The sequence below is a fragment of the Sciurus carolinensis genome, chromosome 2 (genome assembly GCF_902686445.1).
Source record: "Sciurus carolinensis chromosome 2, mSciCar1.2, whole genome shotgun sequence".
NCBI classification, from domain to species: Eukaryota; Metazoa; Chordata; class Mammalia; order Rodentia; family Sciuridae; genus Sciurus; species Sciurus carolinensis.
In genome coordinates this window covers 178611400-178633620 of record NC_062214.1, presented here as the reverse complement: position 1 = coordinate 178633620, position 22221 = coordinate 178611400, and the positions used below count along the sequence as shown (strand labels likewise).

The 22221-nt window shown below is 32.8% G+C and overlaps 1 protein-coding gene and 1 non-coding gene across 8 annotated transcripts in view; one reads left to right on the top strand and one right to left on the bottom strand.

Moving 5' to 3' along the window:
* Cep128 (centrosomal protein 128) overlaps nt 1–22221 on the top strand; it is a 418908-nt gene that overhangs the window by 21701 nt on the left and 374986 nt on the right. For 5 of the 7 annotated variants that reach the window (XM_047541498.1, XM_047541496.1, XM_047541497.1 and 2 more), the window contains 5 exons: nt 1913–2058; nt 4648–4803; nt 6146–6232; nt 18690–18816; nt 19827–19942. In XM_047541498.1, coding sequence (XP_047397454.1) covers nt 4663–4803; nt 6146–6232; nt 18690–18816; nt 19827–19942 — 471 coding nt within the window. In that variant the 5' untranslated portion in view covers nt 1913–2058; nt 4648–4662. The remainder of the gene's footprint in view (nt 1–1912; nt 2059–4647; nt 4804–6145; nt 6233–18689; nt 18817–19826; nt 19943–22221) is intronic. The other 2 variants (XM_047541492.1, XM_047541495.1) reach the window with 2 other exon arrangements.
* On the bottom strand, nt 17775–17848 carry Trnaa-ugc (transfer RNA alanine (anticodon UGC)). Its single transcript has one exon. It is a non-coding gene; the product is annotated as a tRNA-Ala (tRNA).

Sequence of the window (22221 nt, the reverse complement as noted above, 5' to 3'; positions counted from 1 at the left end):
CCTTTAGAATATTTCTTTGAGTCACCTTTTTAATCTAGTAACGTCCTTTAGCATAACTACAAAGAGAAAATAGTACACAACTTGAAAAAATTCTTCTAGCTCATAAACTCATGATAAATGGTTCCTGTGACCAGCCAGTGCCCTTTTGTGTGAATAGTAGAGACTGGTATTGTGATCCCATTTTGTCAGATCCGTTGGTGGCAACTAGTGTCATGGCCCTACCTCCATAAATGTTAGAAGACTAGAACATAAGGTCAAGAAGTTGCCAGAGAGAAAAATGAAATATGTACCAAGGAAAGGGGAGTTCTGAATATAGAACTTTAATTTTAACTCATTATTTGTGTTGCTAGTTTGTTAATCTGCTGTTAGCCTATTAATCTGCTGTCTTTGAAGGTGATCTTCTTTACACTTGTTTTTCTTTCTTTTAAATATACATATTTTTCCTTCTGATTATATAATAATATAAATTCATGAAAGACAGGAATTTTTAAAACAATAGAAATTAGTTATAAACACTGGATGGTTAATATACTTTTGGTATATTTTCCTCTCCTTTATCCCTATTCTTTCCTGTGCCTTTAAATTTACATATGGGTAATTAATAGGTACATACAGGTGACATATAGTGTTTGTTACAAAACTGAAATTCATACTTTTATCCCTTGCTTTGCCATGAAATGTTTTGTAGAAACAGGATTTTTAAGGTCCTTTTATTCTTAAAATGTATGATGCTCTGTATTTTTAATCATTCTCTTGTACTTTGAGATTTGGTATTTTCCTTTTATTACAACTTCAGAGTAAATATCCTTATATATAAATTTTGTATGTATTCCAGGTGATTTAAAAAAAATTTTAGTTGTAGATGGACACAGTATTTTTATTGATTTATTTTTATGTGATGCTGAGGATTGAACCCAGTGCCTCACATTGGTGCAAGGCAAGTGCTCTACCACTGAGCTACAGTCCCTGTTATTACTAGGTCAATGGTAATTATCTTGACAGGTAGTTGCCTGCTGATATCCAGGTATCATATCAATTGAGACATTCTTAGACAAGTATAAGAGTGTTCTTTCCCCTGCAACCTCACTATTCATAGATAGTATTATTTAAAAGAAAATAATAGGTCAGCAAGTGATGTTATTGTTTAATTTACATTTCTTATTAGGTTCAATGTTTTTTCATAGTTACACTTGTTTTCTGATGTGACCACTCTTACTATGCTTTTGTCAATGAATGAGAAAATGGAATGAATCTAATACATTAGATATAGTTTTACTGGGTAGTACGTTTCATGAGGTCAGCTGTCTTTATTGCCTATGATATTAGAATGTGCCATATTTTTATTTGTTGTATAAATAATACATTGTTAATGATGAATGAAGCATGTATAAACAATACTGCTTTGTGCTTTTCTTTTTGAGTTAGTTATATTAAGGGATTCTCAGAAATTGTTTTCATGGCCCTCCATACTTCTACATAGGTTTTGATCATTTGGGTGAACCCCTGGACAACCTCAGTGGCCCCTCAATTCTCATTTATTTTTCTCTCGCCATCAACACCATGTACAATACCTATCAATAGTCATGTTGTTGGCTGATGATGAATTGGCATCTTTTGGTAGGGATATAATTCACAATGCTGCTTTTTGCATTATGGAACTGAGGTACCCCTCTGTCCACTTGAGGTAGCTATGGAGTGTGTTTGAACTTTTGCATTGTATCAATAATAGTTGAAGAAAGTACCAAATTTTTGTCAACCATGAAAGAAATCTGTTTTTATTGCAATATATTCTTTAATTTTCCTTAGTTTAACCTTCATGAAACTTATTTAATTGAAATCCTTACATGCTTGCTTTAAAAAAGCCATGTAAATTTCTTAGGTTATCTCACCTTAATTCTTGATATCTCTGCAGGAGTTCCATCAGATGCAGAAGTTTGAACATCTTTTATGGCTCAAAGTGATTGAAGTTAATAGCGGAAGACTTTGTGTGTATTTACTAGGGAAACTCATGCTGAAAAGTGTGATTCTATCTTGTTAAAAGTATGTAATCCTATTAGGGTAAGTGAGAGAACTTGTTTCCCTGACCTATGTGACATTTGGAGACAATAAATACTCTTAATTTTATTTGATACTTTTAAGATTTTCTGTTTTAGAATTAATTTTAGGTACTTGTTAATTTACTTGTTAATAGTCATCAATTGATTATAATATGGGTTCCATCATAAAGACTTTGAGGTATCTATGCCTGTGGTAAAAATATAAAATGTGGCATGAGGAGTGTACATGAGATTATATTAGTGGTTTTCCTTGGGGAGGTGGGACAGAAAGAGTAGTGAGTATGTGTAGGAGTGTGCTGAGACTTTATTTATAATGTTGTAAACGTTTTATTTAAAAAATTAGAAGCATGCATGTCAGAATGATATTTATCATTAGTGTTAATTAGTTCTAGGTGGTGATGTGTTTTAACATTTTTTCATATTAAAAAGAACCATAACAATTTCACTTCTAACTATTTTTATTCAAGTTGAAACTCAAAATTGTCTACTCATTGGAAGATTCTGATAGACCATTTATATCCAGCAAAGTTTTCTGCAGATAAATGATTATTATTCAAATTTGATGATCTTAGAAAAATCAGGTGTCCACAAGGATGTTTGTTTTGTTGCTTGTTCTTAACCAACAACCATTATAATAAACACATTGTTTTTATTATCACCTTTCTATTCTGCTTGATGAGTTCTTCAGTTTTCCAAATTATGACTTGTTAAAATGAAAACTATTATGCTATGAATTTTATAATTTTGATTGATCACAGGCATAATTATTCTTTTCTCTGAGATAAGAGATAGAATCAGGAAACAAATCCCTTGCTCTGAGGCCAATGGTTTGATTTGTTTTTAGTCCTCTTTGTTGAATATAGCATAGATAGGCCGTTTAGTTTTCTTCCTGGTATCTAGTTAAGATTTCATATTGCTATTTGATGTTTCCTTCTTTATTTTCTTATGCTGATAAGAAATAAGAGGGAGCTGAGGAGACCAGAGAGGCTTATAAACTGTGACCTGTTATTGTCTTTATCAGTTTTCATTAACCATTGAGATTGTTCACTCTTAGTGTATGACAGAATGCAGTAGAATGAACATAGCATTGAAGATAGAGAAGGCTGGCTGAATCCTGGGTCTGCATCTTGGGTCTGCTACATATCATTGTATGAAGTCAGACATGTTACTCAATATCTCTTGGCCTCAGCATCCTCTATAAATTAGGGACTAATAGTGTTTATAAAGTTGTTATGAGAATGAAATTGGCTTGTCTATATAGGCATCATCATAGCCCTGCATAATGGCAGGTGCTCAGAAATGTTGGTTCCTTCTGCTTTCACTAATGGAAAATGTTGGAAAGGACTTAGAATAAGATTACATGGCAGAGATTCATGAGATATGCTCAGAAGTGATTTCCTACATTTTAAGGGCAAACTTTAGTTTAAGTTTTTTTTTCTATTAAATTTTACTGTAAACTGGCAAAAGCAAAGCCAAACTTCAGTCTTAGGTTTTTTTTTAATTTTTAAAAAAATTTTTTATTTTCGTGGTGTGGAAGGGAGCAGCATCATGAGCACTGGGCCTTTGTATTTATACATAGGAGGGAAACAAGAACCAGAGGTGAGATAGTTGCAGAAGGAAGTTGAGAGACCTGGGCAGAGAAGCATGGATTTTTGATTGCATGTTCTCTAACCCTGTGTTAACTAGTGCAAAGCAGTTGTGTATTCCATTGATTCTGATTAGATTTTGAAAAACCTAAACTCATAGCAAGAGTCCTTGCTTGTTTGCTTATATAGTTTTATTTGATGTAATATCTTAAAAACATATTGCTTTCATTAAATGTTCTAGGATCTATACATATTTAGCATGTCTTTCTTATCTTCTCTTTAGATACATGGTCATGTACTTCCAAGATCCATTCAGAATAAAGTTCTAAAAAGTCCGGAATATTCTGTCATTAAAGAAAAGTTTTCTCATACCGTATTTAGTAAGCCAGAAAAAAATGACCATATAGATATTAGGAAGATATAACAATTAATGTTAAAATAAAGATTGAGTTATCTTATATATTCCTTATTATAAAATTTGTATCTCTTTTACATCGTTTATTCTGTATTTCAAATTAAAGTGTACTGTTTTTGTAGTATACCGAATGGAATTTTTTTATTGTAGGACATGCTGTGTATCTGTACTTTTATGTTTAAAGAGACATATGTTCTCATAGTAAGCTATATACAAACTTCAGCCATTAATATTAAGATAATTGCAAGTCCTAATTTCAGAGAATAGCTGTGTACTTCATAGTTATTGGTAAATCAAGTCAGAAAATGACTTTTAAAATTTGGAAGCACTGCACAAATATAAGGAATTATTATTTGGAGTGGTAAACATTATTAAAATCACATTTGAGTCATTGTTCTCTTAAAGCACAGAAAGCAAAGGAGGGACAATTATATGGGGAAGTGACTTATATTTTCAAGCTATTTGTATAGAAATTATAATATGCCAAAGGACTAATGTAGTAACCTAAAAATATTAAAAAGTGAATCATTACATTAATCTCATTTCCCTGCTTTTTACTATTTGACCTTGACTTGAATTTATTTTTTAGCATTTGTGTACATCCATGGCAGAATCATCCAGTGATTCGGAACACTTCCGCTTTCATGACCGATTGAGTCAGTGGGCTACCAGGTCAGCTCGTAGGGATACCCGCAGTCAGCCTACAGTCACTGAGAAGGTCAACACTATAACAAGTACTTTACAGGTTAGTTTAGTAGTGGTTGTATTTCATAGACTTTAAATAGTTTGAGCTGAATAGTAGTTTTAGTCAGTGTATTGATTTTCTTTCCGCTGTAACAAATTACTGCAAAGCTGAAGTCTTAGAAAAACAAAACTTGTTTTCTTACAGGGGTACTTAACCACTGAGCCACATCCTCAGCCCTTTTTATTTTTTATTTTGAGACAGGGTCTTGCTAAGTTGTTTAGGGCCTCACTAAATTGCTGAGGCTGGTCTCAAAACTTGTGATCCTCCTGCTGCGCTTCCTGAGCTGCTGGGATTACACGGACATGTACTACCATGCCTGGCCTTATAGGTGATCTTCTTGTGCACATGTGCCTTAGAGAGAGGGTTTGCGGAAGGAGGCTTTATGGATATATGTAGATATACCATTTTGATCTAGAGACTGACTTCAGACAGTGATTGAAAGTTTGAGTGAGGCAGGGAGCTTTCTTTCCATATAAAAAGCTTGGGAAAAGGGCGAGGGAAGGGTAGCATAGGCATGCTAAGAAAAAGAAAACTTAGAAATAGATTTTTTTGCCTTAGCATGGATAAACATGGATTTTGGCTTTGTTTTGGGTCAGTATGCTTAAATAAGAAGAGAGTAATTTCTCTGGAAATTAGTTAGAGAAGCTACAATTTAATTTAAAGTAAGAAGGCTTGTTCTTTTTAAACTTATTTAAACTGACATAATAATGGAAGTTTAGGGCATGAATTTGTCCTTTTCCACCAAAAAGACACATTAGTCAAGTAGGTATTTTTGAAAGAGATGCCTCCATTAATGTCTTAGGGAAAATCTATCATATTTAGGTAGAAACCATGTTTTTCTTATGATTAGAATGACATTTATTGTTAATAGCTAAAATTAAAGAATATTTTTTCTTTTCTCCTTATCAGGTTCTGAGGTGAAGTAATAATTTAAATAACATCGATCCTAATGATTTACATCTCTTGTACATAGTCTGTTACAATTGTTCTTTCACAATCCCTTTTGTGTGAAAAGGAGGTGAATTAGTGGTGCACAAATTTGATAATTAGGATTCTTTTCAATTCGGGATTTTGTTGCCAACTTAGGACTGTTGGATAAGGGTTGAAATTATATACTTTAGATTTCACATACACAAATTGAAGATGGATTTGAGTTTTTTCTCTCAATGGAGTTAATTAAGATTTATTTGGTATTTATGAAGTAAGTATACTGATAGCTGACTTAACTGTGAAATAAATTATACCTTTACTAACTGTTGACTTTGTTGTTTGACATACTATTCAGATCGATTAGGAAAAACAGTGTTTGAAACAATTAATAGGGTCTATTTTCTTTCTCAAGGACACCAGTAGGAATCTGCAACAAGTGGACCAGATGCTTGGGCGATATCGAGAATATGGTAGTGGACAGGCGGGTGCTATAGAACAGGTGAGAATGTTTACATGTTTTCATTTTTGCTTACTTACCTTCTTGGGAATAGTTTTTGGAGAGTGGGGATGTAAGCTAAAGGAGATAACCTATGTGAATAGCTTGAATTTTTAAGCTGTTTTACTATTTTATAGTTTAAATATAGGTTATTTTATCAGATTGCCATCTAGCTTATATAGATTAGATTCTATTGAATTTGAAAGCTTTAGGTCAGAGAGGGGAGAATTTGGGACATGAATAGAATGTTGCTAAACTTGGGGCACAGATATTACTCATGTGGAGATACAGATTTTTAAGGATGACTAATTTCAAAGTAACGCATGCTCATTGTTTTAAAAAATAAAACACAAAGTCTCTTCCAGTCCCACTCCAAAGAGGTAACAATTTTGGTAGTTTCTTATGTATCTTTCAGAACATTTTTATGTGCATGTTCCAAGCATGCGTATGATCGCTTTAAAAATTAGAATAGCATAAAATATAATGTTATGCAGGTTTTTTCATTAAGTTATACTCTATCACTGTTCCTATAATTTTATGTAGTTTTACCTCCTTTGTCTGCACAGTTACATAATATTCCAAAGTATGGATGTATCCAGTTTTTTCTTTTGTTATAAACAGTGTAGTAATGACCATTATTTCACACACATTTTTGTGTAATCCTGTAGGCTACTTGGAAATAAAATTGCTAGGTTAAAGGATATGTGCATTTGAAAGTTTGTTGGATGTTTCCAAAGTGCCCTTTCAAAGATGTGTCCAGTTTATACTTACTTATATGGGGACGTAAGAAGGAAAGATACTCCAGAATTTTGGAATTGAGTGAAAAAGAAAATTTAATATTAACATACATTTTGTTAATTCTGTTTTTCTTCTTTTGGAATTTGCTTACTCACCTTCGGTATACTCTTGCAAAACTAATTAAATTTATCTCTTCTTGTTTATAATGAGTGAACCCTAATAAGTATGGTAATAAGAAGATTAATATATTATAATGATTATTTTTTATGTATCTGTGCTATACTGAATTGTTATAACTCTCAAGTTATAATTGACTTGTTTTTCTCTTACAGAAGTATAGTCATCCTTATTTGCTTATAATTGGAACTAATTGCTCATACAAAAGGAAACATATTTTTCTGATAAAGGTGTCTACTACTTTCATTTAGAAAATAAACTTGGGCTTGCCTACTATGCACAAGGCCCTAGGCTTAATACCCAGTACTGCAAAAGCTCAAAAACAAAAAAATAGACTTGGAAATTTTTGTACCTACAGAATTTTTTATGATTTAGGATGTAGTTGAAGCATGGAGCTATAGACTTTATATATTCAGGTAGCTCATCAACTGATTTAGGTTAATTACCTTATTAATAATCTTTGCCTTTTTATTTATTTGTGAAAAATTGAAAACATTGTTAACTAGTAAGGGACAATCCTTTCTCAAGTTGAGTAGAGTCTTACTTATGATAGAAAATTTCTTTTTAATTGTGCAATTGGTAATTGAAATTATGAATTAGATACATTTCTATACAGATAAGCATTTAAAGCACAAAATGTGTTCTCCTGTGACTTTAAGTCTCTGGTAGACCTAGAGTTGACTAATGTTGAACTCTCTGGGGAGTGATTCTATTCATGGGAAGTAATCTCAGCAGGTATTTATTTCTGTCTGAGTTGTAAGTACATAGACTGCAAAGCTACTCATACAAAAAATAAGACTCAGGAGAGCCAGAGTCTTTGTTTTTACTTCAGGCTATTTCTTAGTCTGGTCTTGTTTTTCCTCCTTAGTTTCTCCAAATTCTTGTTCTGTTAAAACAGTTGATTCTCAATGATTTTTCCTTCCAGCATATCCAAGGACTGTGTTTGCTTTATATTGTATTCACTCAATGTAGCAATGATTTTCATCTTGCTACTTAGAAGTTACTTTCAAGGAAGGGGAAACACCTGCCATAACCTATGGGGAGACATACAACTGAGAAAGAGTATTTCTTACACGTGATTCTGATGGGCCTCTCATGAAAACTGCTTTCACAACATTATAATATTTATTATTATGAAATATATCATGCCTAAAAATGGTGATATGTCATGTGTCAACTATCATGTGATTTATGTGAGTCTTTATAGTCTTCAGTCTTAAAGTACCTGGTATGATTGTCCATCTTTCTTCCTTCCTTTCTTTTTTTAAATCAATGTGTATTCTCTTTAGGGAATGACCATGGAGAAGGACTGTGCTGCAACTCATACAAATCCTCTTACTGTGGAACGTGTTTTTTTTTTTTTTTTTTTTTTTTTTAAATACCCTGTAATAGATTAATCCATTTCTTTTAGCCAGTGCTCAATCATTCAAAAAACTTCACCACACTAAATGTCCATTGCCTCCTTGAAATTAGTGTTTCTCTTTTAAAATATAAAAAGATTTCCTAGAAAATGAAATCAACTCTTTTGCCCTGGGGAAGATAGGAACTTTTATTATTAACCTAGAATTTGCAAATGATTTTATTGCTAAACCTCAGGAAGTAGAGATAGTGATATATATGTGTTTAAATATTAATTTTCTTAGGGTTTAACTTTGTGAGCACAGTTTACCAATGTGTGAGGGAAAGAGTTTGGAAATATCAATATTTTGTGCAATGTTTTCTTCCTGAGATGATCTTCCATCAAGGTAACTGTAAGGACTATTCCTTTTGGTCTTGTAAAGCCTAATTGCCATGATCATGTTAGGCCAATTTTGGACTATTTTTCCTTAAAATATTTATGATTTCATTATCGTTTCCTTGAATCTTTATAACCTCCAACCCTAAGTTTAATTCTTTGCTTATAATATGTGAAGGTTCTTCTGTGAGGAGTTGAACTGTGCTAGAATACCTAACTTTTCACAATCTCTTTGGGAATATCTGAATAGTGATATTTTATTCACTTTGGGAATAGTGAAAGTAAGTGTCCTTTGAGAACAATGTAGTCTTCCAAATAGTGGGTCCCATACACTTTTTTTATGTTAACTATTAGTTCTGTTAGCAAGGCTGTAAGAGATATTATTAATATTCTCATTTTCAAGATAAGAAAACTGGGTCACTGAATGGTCACTAACTTGCCTATGGTCTCCTAAGTTTAAGTGTAGCAAAGATAGGAGTTTGTTTCAGAACCTAGCATCAGTATTCATTTACTTCATCAAGTCACGGTTACTCACATCTTCATGCTTCATATTTCTAAAAGTTGGGGCTTTAGGTTCAAAGTTTGAAGGGTTATATAATTACACATTGAGAAACTAGATATTGGAGATTACCTTAATACAAAACAGAAGACCCTTGTTTCATAAGTCATTATTATTATAGCTGATACAATGAAATTTAGACTGGGGAAGTATAAATAAAGAATCGGGAATAAGTCAGGTGCTGAGCTAACATTGACTTTGAGGTGTTGTTACAGGTGGCATGTCTAGTTGCAACTTGAAGCAATGAGGTAGATTGTGTGTGTTATCTATACCAGCAGATTTTCCACTTCCTCCTAGAGAAAGAGCAAGCATTGATTTTTCACTAAACTTTCATGTAACAGTTCCAGTCAATGAACCAATGAATGGATATTGTGACTTAGGGTCTTTTGTCATCAAGAACTTCATTACCTTAAGGAAGTGTCATCCCCAAATTTTTTTTATTGTTTGTTCTATTTAGTTGTATGTGACAGCAGAATGCATTTTGATTCATTGTACACAAATGGAGTACAACTTTTCATTTCTTTGTTGGTACACAATGAAGAGTCACACCATTCGTGTAATCATACATGTACATAGGGTAATGTTGTTTGTCTTGTTCCACCATCTTTCTTTCCTCCTGCCCTCTCCCCTCCCCCATTTCCCTCTACACAATCCAAAGTTCCTCCATTTTTCCCTTCTGCCCTGTCCCCATTATATTTGCCCCAAACAATAGAGTATCTGTGTATGTCAAACTGAATTTTTTCTTTGCTGTGAATTTGTTGGAGGTCTGAGAACCTTTGGGCCAAAGAGGATTTATGAAGGTGGTTTTATTTTAAAACTTACTGTGAAGATTTGGAATTAATTATGCTTCTTAGTTTTCAACTACTGCTAGAACTGTGCAATCGATTTGCTTAGTGCTCAGAATACTTCTAGTACTTGATGTTCCTATTCATTCGAGAGAACAGGGTAAATCCTTGTGCTAATGCTATAAAAATGGAATGCCCTGAAGAAAGAATATTCAACATAAAAAGTTAATATCTTCTGTGGTAGAAATTTGTGCTAAAGTTGATGAGGTTAAAGTAGTTAATGTTGGGTGTAAAAGAAAAATATAGTCCTCTTGATTCAAAGCAGCAAATTAATTAAGTTCATTTTTAAGGTACAGATTTACTAAAAAAATAATATCAAATTAGAGTTTAGGGACTTGGATTAATAGGTGATTTTTTTCCCCTAATTAAGTACTCTGATTAAAATTTCACTTTGGAGTTAGAGAATGTCACCATCTGGTATGTGAACTTTGTAAGAATGTTGGATATTAAATAATAAAGTTCAGGCTTTTCCTCTTATTTAATGGGCTTCATTTGTCAGATGTACTTAGTGACACAGATACTAGCCATTTAATCATATTGTGAAGTTGAGTTATCTACTGTTTCTTTGGCTGAGCTTTACTAATTCACTAACTGTCTGAAGATAATAACTGTTGACAATCTTTCAATAACTTTAATATTAAGTAATAAGAGTCTATGGCTAAGAAATTCTAACCAAACAAATTCTTTAAAAAAATTTCCTTTTATAAACATACTTCAGATTTTTAGAATTATGTTCTTAACTTTGCTTGTTTAAAATTTCATTCCCAAGTCTATCATGAATCTACTGGACAGAAAAGTAATTTTTACAAATTTTGCCTTGAGGCTAATGGGAAAAAAAAAAATGTAGTCTTTGGAGTGAGAATTGAAATTGAATCCTGATCTTTCCTCTAGAAACTACCTCAGTGATTCTGGGCAAGTTACTAAACCTTTCTGAGACTGAGTTTCTTCATTCAAAAAATGAATATAATCATATATATTATGATTCATTATAACTACATTTACTTAAGGGCTCATACTGTTTTGGCTACCTGCTAAGCATTTATCTTGTAATTTCTTTAATTGTCTGATCAAGCATATGCTAGTTTTTAATTTGAGATCCTTGTTACTTTTATAAGTACTTAATAATGTTACTTTCCTTTCCTTGAACTCATTGGACCTGATTTCAGTTCATGTGTGTATCCCTATATCTGTGAATAGCATGTGTTGCAACATGTGAAAGGTAATTATTTTGACTTCAAACTATATGCTAAATTAGCATACCTAATAATACTTCCCACCTCTATGATTTGAGTACAGTTTATTATTTATCCTCCTAAAATACAATAATATACTGTTACTAAGGACTCCTTCCACTTTCCATGTATGATCACTTATTGACATTTAAATCTTATGTAAATTAATAAAATTTCTTTAAAAATTATATTTAGAGTGAGTGACATGTAGAGCTTTGAATATATGGGATTTCATTTTAAAATAAAGTACTTAAAATAGTGTATTATTTGAAAAGAAGTTTCTGAATTTTAGGAAAAATATTATGGGCTTATATTTCTGTAAACTGGTGTATGTACAGAGGCTAGGTACAATTGGGACTAGTGATCTTTTGGTAAATAAAAAAATACAATAGCAATATTTTTTATTTTTTTTATTTTCACAGTCTGCATTTTGATTCATTGTACACAAATGGGGTACATCTTTTAGTTTCTATGGTTGTGCATGATGTAGACTCATGCCATTTGTGTAATCATACTTGTACATAGGGTAATGATGTCTGTCTTAGTCCACCATTTTTTATACTGCCCTCCCTTTCATTTTCCTCTACATAATTTAAAGTTCCTCCATTCTTCTCTCACCCCCACCCCCTCACCCCCATTATATATCATCATTTACTTATTAGGGAAAACTTTCGGCCTTTGTTTTTTTGGGATTGGCTTATTTCACTTAGCATGATATTCTCCAATTCCATCCATTTCTCTGCAAATGCCATAATATTATTATTCTTTATGGCTGAATAATATTCCATTGTATGTATATATATATATATATATATATATATATATACACCCCAGTTTCTTTATCCTTTCATCTGTTGAAGGGCATCTAGGTTGGCAGTATTTTAAAAATACATTTTAGCATGGAAGGACCAGAAAGGTACATTACACTCTTTTGGTTTTATATAAGTTTTTCTCTACCTCCTTTTTCTCTTAACTAAAAGATAACTGTGGTAAGGAATGAAAATAGCATTGGTAAAATTAACTAGTTACTACAGCCAATCTATTTTGCAGTCTGTTACCAGATTGATCTTGATGTTCTGAAGAAATAGGCAGTGAGGGAAAGCCAAGTACAAAACATTTAATAATCAAAGTACCCAATGATGACATTATTATTCTTGTCAAAATTCTTAAGATGACCTCTCTTCCACCTCCAGTTTTGCTCTGGATTTTGCTGTTTATCCCTAACAATTACAAATGTTCTGCTTACATTTTTATGTCAACATTATAGATCTAAAATTAGAACACAAACTGTCTCCCTGGTCACCAGTGCTTTATACATTGTAAATGTTTGCAGAATACTGCCTCTGTATTGGTAGATGAATACAAAACTGAATGGTCAAAACTATTTAGGCTTTCCAGTTCATCCTTGGCTATGAAGCTAAGTGAATGCCATTATCTATACATGACCAAATTTTCATGGCTTTTTGTATAGCCTAAGTTACATTACGGGATGTATTTTTTAGTATGAAAATAAAAGACACTTTGTGATAACAAATATTTGAAAAAACTAGGTAGAATCACTAAATGGTTTCTGAAATTCAAGCCTACTTTAAATTGTAGCATATAGCTTTTACCAATGTTGTTCTGTTTTTTAGTTTCTCTTTTTCATCTGGGTAGAAGTATATTTGGTAGCTAATATATGTTAATAGAAACTTTTTAGTATATTGCTGTTATGGTCTCTTTTAGGCATTTTTAAAGTGTTTCCTAATGACAGTTTTTTTTTTTCTTTTCTTTGTGATATGGGGAATGGAACCAAGGGGTGCGCTATAACTGAGCTACATTCCCAACTGATTTATTTTTATATTTTTTATTTTGAGGCAAGTTCTTGCTTAGTTGCTGGGTCTGGCCTTGAGCCTGAGATCCTCCTGCTTCAACCTCCAAGTTGCTGGGATCACAAGCATGTGCCACTATGCTTGGCCTGATGACTTTTTAGTGTTGATTTTTTTATCTTCTCTTCAAATGAGCCTAATTAGTCAAGAATGGTTTTGTTGAGAATGTAAATATGTGAGATACACTGGTTATTAATGAAATAGTTACTGATGTCAGTGAATGAAGTTTATTTATGTGGTTCTTTGTGGTTTCCCGTCTTGCCTTATTGAATCTAAATTTTACTGATTTCTTAGGCATTCTTGATATCTTTGCTAGGGACTTGTCAAGTAGCTTGCTATTATATTCTTTGGGAAGAATTTTTTTTTTTAACTTTAAAATCCAGATATTTGTTAAATATACCTCAGCGAAGTTGGGGGAAAAACAAAAACAAAACAGAGTTTCTGTCCCAGATAAGATAGAATTAGCACACTCTTCCATTTCATGGGACTATAAATCTCTATTGAATGCTTGGAGCAACTACTTGAGGTCTAAGAATATACAGGCAGTCCTTGTTTATATGGTTTTAATGTACATGAGTGCATTATTTTATAGTTAAATAACACCAGTCTTAAAACAACAGTTACCATGGTATATTAACTGTAAGTAACTGCTTACAGAATTTGGTGCTTTCTCTTCAGTCCACATTACTATGTAAATAACAGATCACTTCTTTTGCAGTCTGTTGAGGACTGGTCACCAACAGTGAAATGTGTGGTTTGTTACCTCCTTGTCTTCCAATGATAAACTCGATTTTACACAAATAGTCAAAAAAAAGAAAATTGGCAGCAAAGATGAAAGTGCAGCAAAGAAATGAGAAGTGATAATGCTGGAAAGTGAAATGTGAATCATATGATGGAGGAAATCTATGTGGAGTTCTGAAGAAATGACTGATAGTGGGAATATTAACTGCCCTTTCAAGAATCTGTAGATATGCAGCCAGAGGAATTTAGTGAAATCATTTTTTGGGAATGACAAACTCTTCTAAATAGCTTCTCTAGTTAAAAGCATCCATTTCTTTATTCCTTTTTTTTAAAAAAATAGTCATTATGTTTAATCATAATAATAAACACCACTATTTACCAAAAAATCTCATATGCTCCTGGCATTGTTCTAAATATTTTACATATATTGTCTTATTTCACTCTCAAAATAAAGTATGTGAAAAAGTTATTACCTGATGGAGTGTGAAAGATGTGGACAGAAGAAGCAAAAGAGCTGTAGCTGAGGAGCACACTGCCAAGCTTCCCTTTGGACCTTCTGAGTCATCTCTTATTTGGAGTCCCCATTCTTGCTCAGATGGCCTCCTGTCACAGATTTGTTTTATAATGTAGTCAATCCTTTGAGTTTTTGAGTTTTATATATCATTTCCCCCCTAATTCATTAACATTGGCTTACATTTTGCTGCCTTTTTAAGAAAATTTTAGTTACTGGGAATTGAACCCAGGGTTGCTCTATCACTGAGCTTCATACCCAATCTTTTTAAAGTTTTATTTTGAAACAGGTTCTCCATAAGTTGACCAGATTGGCCTTGAATTTGCAATTGTCCTGCTTCAGCCTCCTGAGTAGCAGAGATTACAGTTGTGCACCATTGTGCCTGGTTTATGTTTTGTTTTAAATTAGTTTTTTGTTTTTTAATAGAGACATCATATGGGTTTCAGCCATCTCAATGAAAATTTAAAAATAGGTATTTTTTATTTTAATTACAATTTAAAAACTTCTCTAGTATTTTTTTTTTTTTTTTGGAACATTTTATTTATTTACTAGTTTCCAACCTAATGATAGGTTCCCTAGTATCATCTAGTGGTGACCAATGACTTTTTCCCCCTTAAATATCATTATCAACTTAGTAGTAACACTTCATGTGTTTTAGTATAAAATCCAAGGAACAGAGGTAAAAGAATAGATCTATCTGTAAATTATACTTTTATACCAAGATGAAGTGACAACATCCCATAGTGTATTGTATGATTCTCATTTTGCAATATTTCAGAAAGGGGAAAAGTGGGGGGACAAAGGAACCATCGCTTCTTACGTAGAAAAGTATTCATATAAGACTCAAAAGAGTCTGTATTATTAAAGCCAGTACCAATTTTGGGTTGCAAATTGATTTTGGTTTAAGCAAAATAGCATTATCTATCATAGAAAATTCATGTTAAATTGAATTTTATTAGTATTACTGTTTTTAATTGAATTTATGTTTGGTTTGACTTTGCATCTAGTTAGCAGTTATAACCCTAAAGAGTCTAAAACATTTTTTTTATGCCTTTATATCTTATCCCTTTATTTCTTTGCTTTTGTGTTTTAGTAGTTAATCAGATGGTTTCTTATGTCATAATTAGATTTTGTACAGTGTCATTACTACTTCAAGTGTGGATTTTAATTTTATTTTATTTTTAGTTTTATGTTTTAGGTGGGGGACCTGTTTTTGCCTTGAGACTTATAGGAGTACCTTAAAATAGTCTTGTTCCTCTCTAACTTTACATTTCATTTTTTTTGGGCTTTATATATCAGACTGTGTATCTCCAGTGGTTTAATATAGATCTTTTCATAGTTTTAAAATTAGATTGCCAATTAGTTTTCCTAAATTTTTATCTTGTTTCTGAAATAATTTACTTTCCAACACTAGAACTAATCTGCAAAATAGTTCTGTAAATTGGTGTAATGTTTCCTTTTATTTTGTTCTATGATATTTTTCTGTACATTCTGTAGTGTTCTTTTTTTTTTAATAGTAGGGCATGTGTGTGTAAGTGAAAATTCATTTTATTCATCAGCTTTTAGTTTTATAGTTTATAATTTATTAGCAAATAAACCCACATAAAAGGGATGCTGGCAAGTTCTATTCTTGGCATTGGTAGATAAGATTACATTGGATCTATTTTCTTGGTAAGAACAACCGGAAAGGTTAAAAAAAAAGTAAAAAGAAAATATTATGAATAGTTCTCTGATGGCAGAGAACTGCCAAGGAAGTGAGGAATTTTGCAGTCAGGATCTGGTAAGAAAAGGAATCCCAGAAGGAAAAGTCCTATGTTTGGAGCTCTTCTCCTTCAAGGTGATGGATGATTCTAGAAGAGGTGCTTAGAAGCATAGAGCCTAGGATCAGACAACTTTGTAGTTATGATGGATTCATATTACTATTATTATTATTATTATTTTATTCTTACCCCCACTTTGTCTTTTTAATTGTACTCAGCAGGAAAATTGCTCCAAAATAATCTTATCAACCCATGTCACTGTTAATCTACTCAAAAGGACAGGCGACCTGAACTGGAGGTTAGGTGCCCTCCAGCTTTTAGCTGAGACCCCAAAGGCTGATAACTAGTGGAAATGTGAATTGAAAATAAGAGAATAAACTAAAACTAGAAGAACCCTCATGGGGATAGAACCCCATTTTGAATAAACTCAGTTTCTGTCTGGATTAAGGTGGTTTGGCATTGGTAGTGACTCTACTCTGACTTCGTGCTAGAAGCAAAATGAAGTTCCTTCTAGAAGATGTTATTCTTAAAAGATTTAAATTATCTTTACAGTTTTATCCATATTTACTTCCCATGACAAAATGTGACTGAAAACCATAGGAAATAGCAAATACCAATGTAATGGGACTTTAAAGTAACTGTGATTAATATGTTCAAGAAATTAAAAGATAAGAAAGAAAATTTTGGCAAAGAATTGAAAGTTAAATAAAAATTCCTGAAACAAAAAATAAGATGTACAAGTAATCTACTAATCTTCAATGGATGGATTAAATAGCAACTTCTATACAGTTAGAAAGAGAGTTAACACATTGAAAGTGAGTCCAGTATAAGATATCTGAAAAGGAGAAAGAAAGAATGAATGGATGAGAAGTACAGAAGTGAGTAGAAGACATATGAGACTTGAGAAAAATGTTTCACTTAAAATATAATGAAGTTCCCAGCATGGTTTTGCATGTATCACAACTTAAAGAAGCAGGGGGCAAAGGAATGTAAAAATATTAGCCTTTTGTTTTAATTTTTTTTTCCAGAAATGAGGGGGATGAGAGAGAGATTCCTGAAATTCTAACTCTACTCCTTTTAATCTAGGTTGTCTTAACCTTGATTTTCCAGAAGAGTTAAAGCCAAACAACTAAAATGAAAAAGAATTTACTTCATTCATGACTCATATTCTGTTTCATCTGTCCTCTCCCTTCAACTATGTCTACTTTTTTCTGCACAATTTCCCCAGGTTGGCCAACTTATTATCTCCATAAATGGTGTTGTACCTTTTAATCCTGGCCAAATTTAAGAGTTATAGATGACTTGTTTGTGGATCCATGAATCATTTTTAAGTTTTTATTATTTTTCTTTCTTTTTTTTTTTTTTTTTTTTTTCTTTTTTTGTGGTACTGGGGATTGAACCCAGGGCCTTGTGCTTGCAAGGCAAACACTCTACCAACTGAGCTATATCCCCAGCCCTAAGTTTTTATTATTTTTAATTCATCTTTGGATGAGCTTGTGACCTCAAGTTTTCCAGTAGTTCCGGATTTGTGAATTTTCCTCAGCTTTACTCTTTATTTCTATTTCTTTGGGTGTTAGTCAGATCATCTTCTCAGATCTGTAGCTGTGTATAACCCTGGCTGTTATTTTCAATGTTTAGCATACTTTTATTACTGTAGCTCTTTAGGTCTAAAAAGATGTCTTCTTATGTCCACTGCTGACTGATTTCCTCATCATCTGAAGAGAACATTTGAACAACAGTGGTCTTTAGTGTGTGCTGATAGTCCCATGTCTGTCTGCACAGTTTTCTGGAATTTGCAGTATTTGAATGCATAGAAGTGGTGCTCTGATATAGTTGGGCAGTGTGCATTGTTTCAGTAGCAGTTTCTTCATGACCACTGTTGAGTTTCTGCTTTGTTACAAATTTGTGGATTCTGAAATCATGTTTAGAAGGAAGAAAACCTTCTTCTTGGTTCAGATGTGTTGGCCTTTTATGTTTTTCTTATGAGTATACATCAATTAGACACTTCAAGCTTGTTAGTAAACCCCAATAGTTCATATCTCATCCACATTCTGGCAATAGAAAGATAGAACAGGTAATGACAGATACCATTTAAAACCAGATGTCTGCATTGGTTCTTAAAATATTGTTTATTGTTTTTATATTTCCTAATATAACTTAGTTCAGAATTTCTCTGATACTGATTTTCTTTGTGCATCCAGATATTTCAGAAATAGCTTTTAAGATCTGTAGCTGTTTGTATTTGGAAGATTCACTCTTAAAAGATTAACTCTTCATTATATTCTTTAATTTAGTTAAAAGAAAACTTGGAACAGTCAGTAGGCCAACTACGAAATCAGCGATTGTTGAGAAACTCAGGAGGGAGAAGTATTTCTGTTACAAGTCTGAGTGCAAGTGACCTTGATGGTGGCACTGTGACAGGTAAACTTGTAAAATGTTTTGAAGATCCTTTTTTACCTAAAAAATAATTCTGAAGTACATGTTGAATGCAGTTACTCTTTGGAGAGATACAGTACATACACAGGGTCATGCAGAATAAGGTGTTAGAACATGCAGTCCTCAAGAATTTTATACTGCCTATTTAGGAATTTATTAAAGGGTGTTTGTTATTCTGTTTTGTTTTTCTCAAATTGTAGACCACCTGGAGCTTTACCTGACAAATCTTGTATTTGTCTACCACCAAAGAATCAAAACAAAGACACAAATAAGATTTACTATGTAGTATGCTCTCTAGGTTAATAATCTTGTCCTAGCATAATAGTTTTCAAACATCTGATTGTGATTTCCATTGAGAGAAAGTGAGTTTTAGCCTTGTTGTGCAACTAGATAACAATTCCTAGGTTAAAAGTTATAAAATACTTAGTTTCCTTGTAAGTAATCTTACTTATTCTTTCCCATAGCACCAAGATTCATTTTGTGAAGGGAGGTGGTTTAGATGGATTGAACACCAGTGCCTTGCATTACTTATGTTGCTGACCATCACCAGAATAATGATTAAAATTGGGATATTATCATTTTTATCTACTTGGTTTTAATTGATTTATATGCTCTATTCAGATGTTAGATTAATTTGTTATTTTTAAAATACTGTTTTATTAGGATTAAATTATACTTTAGGGAGTCATAAAAGCTTTTTATTTAGAAACTTTTTGTATAACAAGATACTAAAGTTGCTTCTTTGCAAAGTATAAAAAACTTGGAACTTTTGGCATGTTCTATTCCTGGGTTGATTCTCTTGTTCATTTTATCTGCTTTAAGAGATAGATTAGTGTCAGTATTTTGGAACTTTATGGATACAGCATGGCACTTGGGAATAGTCTAGGTTAAGGTCACGTGTATGTCCACATCTGGTTTGTATGTATAATGTAAAATTTAGATGTTTATTCTCATGCAGTGTTTTAATTCCCTTCCTTTTTTTTTCATTTGCAAAGAGAGCCACCGTTTTCCACCTACCTCGCCTCTCAAGGACTATGATTCACAGGGTATTAAACGAATTAGGTCCAGAACTGGTGTCCGGTTTGTTCGGGAGACTGATGACATGGTTCAGGTACTTTGTGCCATTGTGTAATTTGTGTGTGGCATTTCCTTACATTTTTATATAAGTGACATTTGAACTTTATGCTAAATTTTAAGAATTTGCTTATCAGCAGCTTTGTACTTTTTTCTTTTAAACTAAGTAAACTGCTTTATTTCCAATGCATGAATCATTATCACATATTTATTTTGAATTTTGTTATGAAAGATTATAGAAGATTTAAAAGTGAGATGAGTTGGACATGTTTTGTTTCCTTCCCTGTACAGGTGACTCACTCTTGAAAGCCCTACTAAGTCAGTTACTTTCTATTTTGCTAAGTTTGAAATATTAGTGAGTTAGTCCTTGTGTGATGAACCTATTGATTTTTTTTCACCTTTGGTGTTTTTCTTATTGTTGAATCATTAAAGGAGGAGATACTTTGTATTAAGTAAGACATTCCATACTTGATATATTCATTGAAGTATTAGTTTTATAAATATATTTCTTTTAAAGTTCTCCGCAGAGCTGCAATTATTTCTTTTGTTGTCTTGTGTATAGAAAAGGGCTAGGGGAAGTTTCTGGTTTTGATGTCTTTGTATTGGTGGTTTTAGGATTAGGTGCTCAAAGTTTGTCTTAGGGTACTCATCTATAGTTGTAGCTGGCTCAAGCTTACGCATAAGCATAAGTTAAAATAGAACCAGATGCATTAGGAAACACTTTGTAGAAAAAAAATTTCCTTAAGTGTATTCTTTTTCTTTGTTTCTTTTTTTTTTTTTTGTTTTTGTACTGAAGATTGAACCCAGGGGTGCTCAACCCACTGAGCCATATCCACAGCCCATTTTAGTATTTTATTTAGAGACAAGATCTCGCTGAGTTGCTAAGTGCCTCCCTAAGTTGCCGAGGCTGACTTTTGAACTCATGAGCCTCCCAAGCTGCTGGGATTACAGGCAAGTGTCACTGCACCCGGCACATATTCTGTTTTGATAAGTGCTATTTGCTGGCATACACTATATAATGAAACCCAGAGCATACAACATCTTAACATTACTTGTTTACTGTAGTACTTCTCTCATTTGTGACAGTGATAAGTAAAAAATATTTCCATCAAGTTTATAATCTATATGGGGAGTTAGATGTTCATTGAATAAGTTTATCAGTAGACCCATAAATATGAAACGAAGTGTATGCTGTAATGGAAAGTACAGAGGGCATTGGGAGCATGTAGTAGATGGACCTGTCTTAATCAGCCAAGGCTTTCTGAAGCAAGGCTGGTTGAGTCAAGATCTGAAAATAGACGGAGTCATTCAAGGTAGAACAAATAGTTTGGCAGCAGGGAAGATGGTACCTCTGAGAAATTTAAAGAAGATAATGTAGCTAAAGCAATACAAAGAGCTGAAAACACAGAGAGCTGTGTAAGGGACTGACAGAATATTTTGAAAACATCAATCTGCCCCTACTAGGGAAAATGGCATCAATGCAGGCATACCAATTAGGAGGATTTGTCTGTGTTCTGTGTGTGAAGTGACGGTCATCTGGATTAGGATAAGAGGGAGTTGGAGAGAAGCGGGTAGATTTTAAAGCTATTAAATGGATAAAATTGAAAGGCCTTGATGTCAGATAGTCTTGTGGGGAAGGTAGAAATGAGTGGAAGGGAGGTGCCAAGGATGAGGCTGAGGATTCTGGTTTGTAAAATTATTATAAAGTCATGAAATCATGATGGCAAACCTAAGAGGGTGTTTGTTGCTTATTCGCTATATTACCTCTACCCCTTTCTTCTTATTATTCCTTATTTTAAGTCAGTTTTTTCTTGAGAAGATTCTTAACTCCACTTAACTACACATTCTCAATGCCCCAGTGGAGTTTGTATTTTGTTTACAAATCTGTATCCCATGTTAGATTGCAAACCACTTGTTTCCCAGTAGGTAGGTGGCATTGATTAGTTACTTAATGTGCATACAAATGCATCCATTTGTTGTTTCTGTCTGTGTAACTTAAACAAATTTCATTATGAATTATAGTATATATATGTATTTATAGGTAGCATATTTATTTATAGATGGATATACAACAATGAGGTTGTACACCATGTAAGAAACAAAGCATCATCATACCCCGAGCCTCTGTGGTGTGCCTTATTTTCCCGGAGCACTATCCTGACTTTTGTATTCATCATGTTTTCCTTTCTTAAGAATCATTTTTACTACATCTTATTAGTGTTGCCCACCTTTAAACCATTTATAAATTGAATATTACTGTATGTCTTCTTTTAGAATTTATTTTTTTCATTTGATATTATATTTTTGATGTTCAAC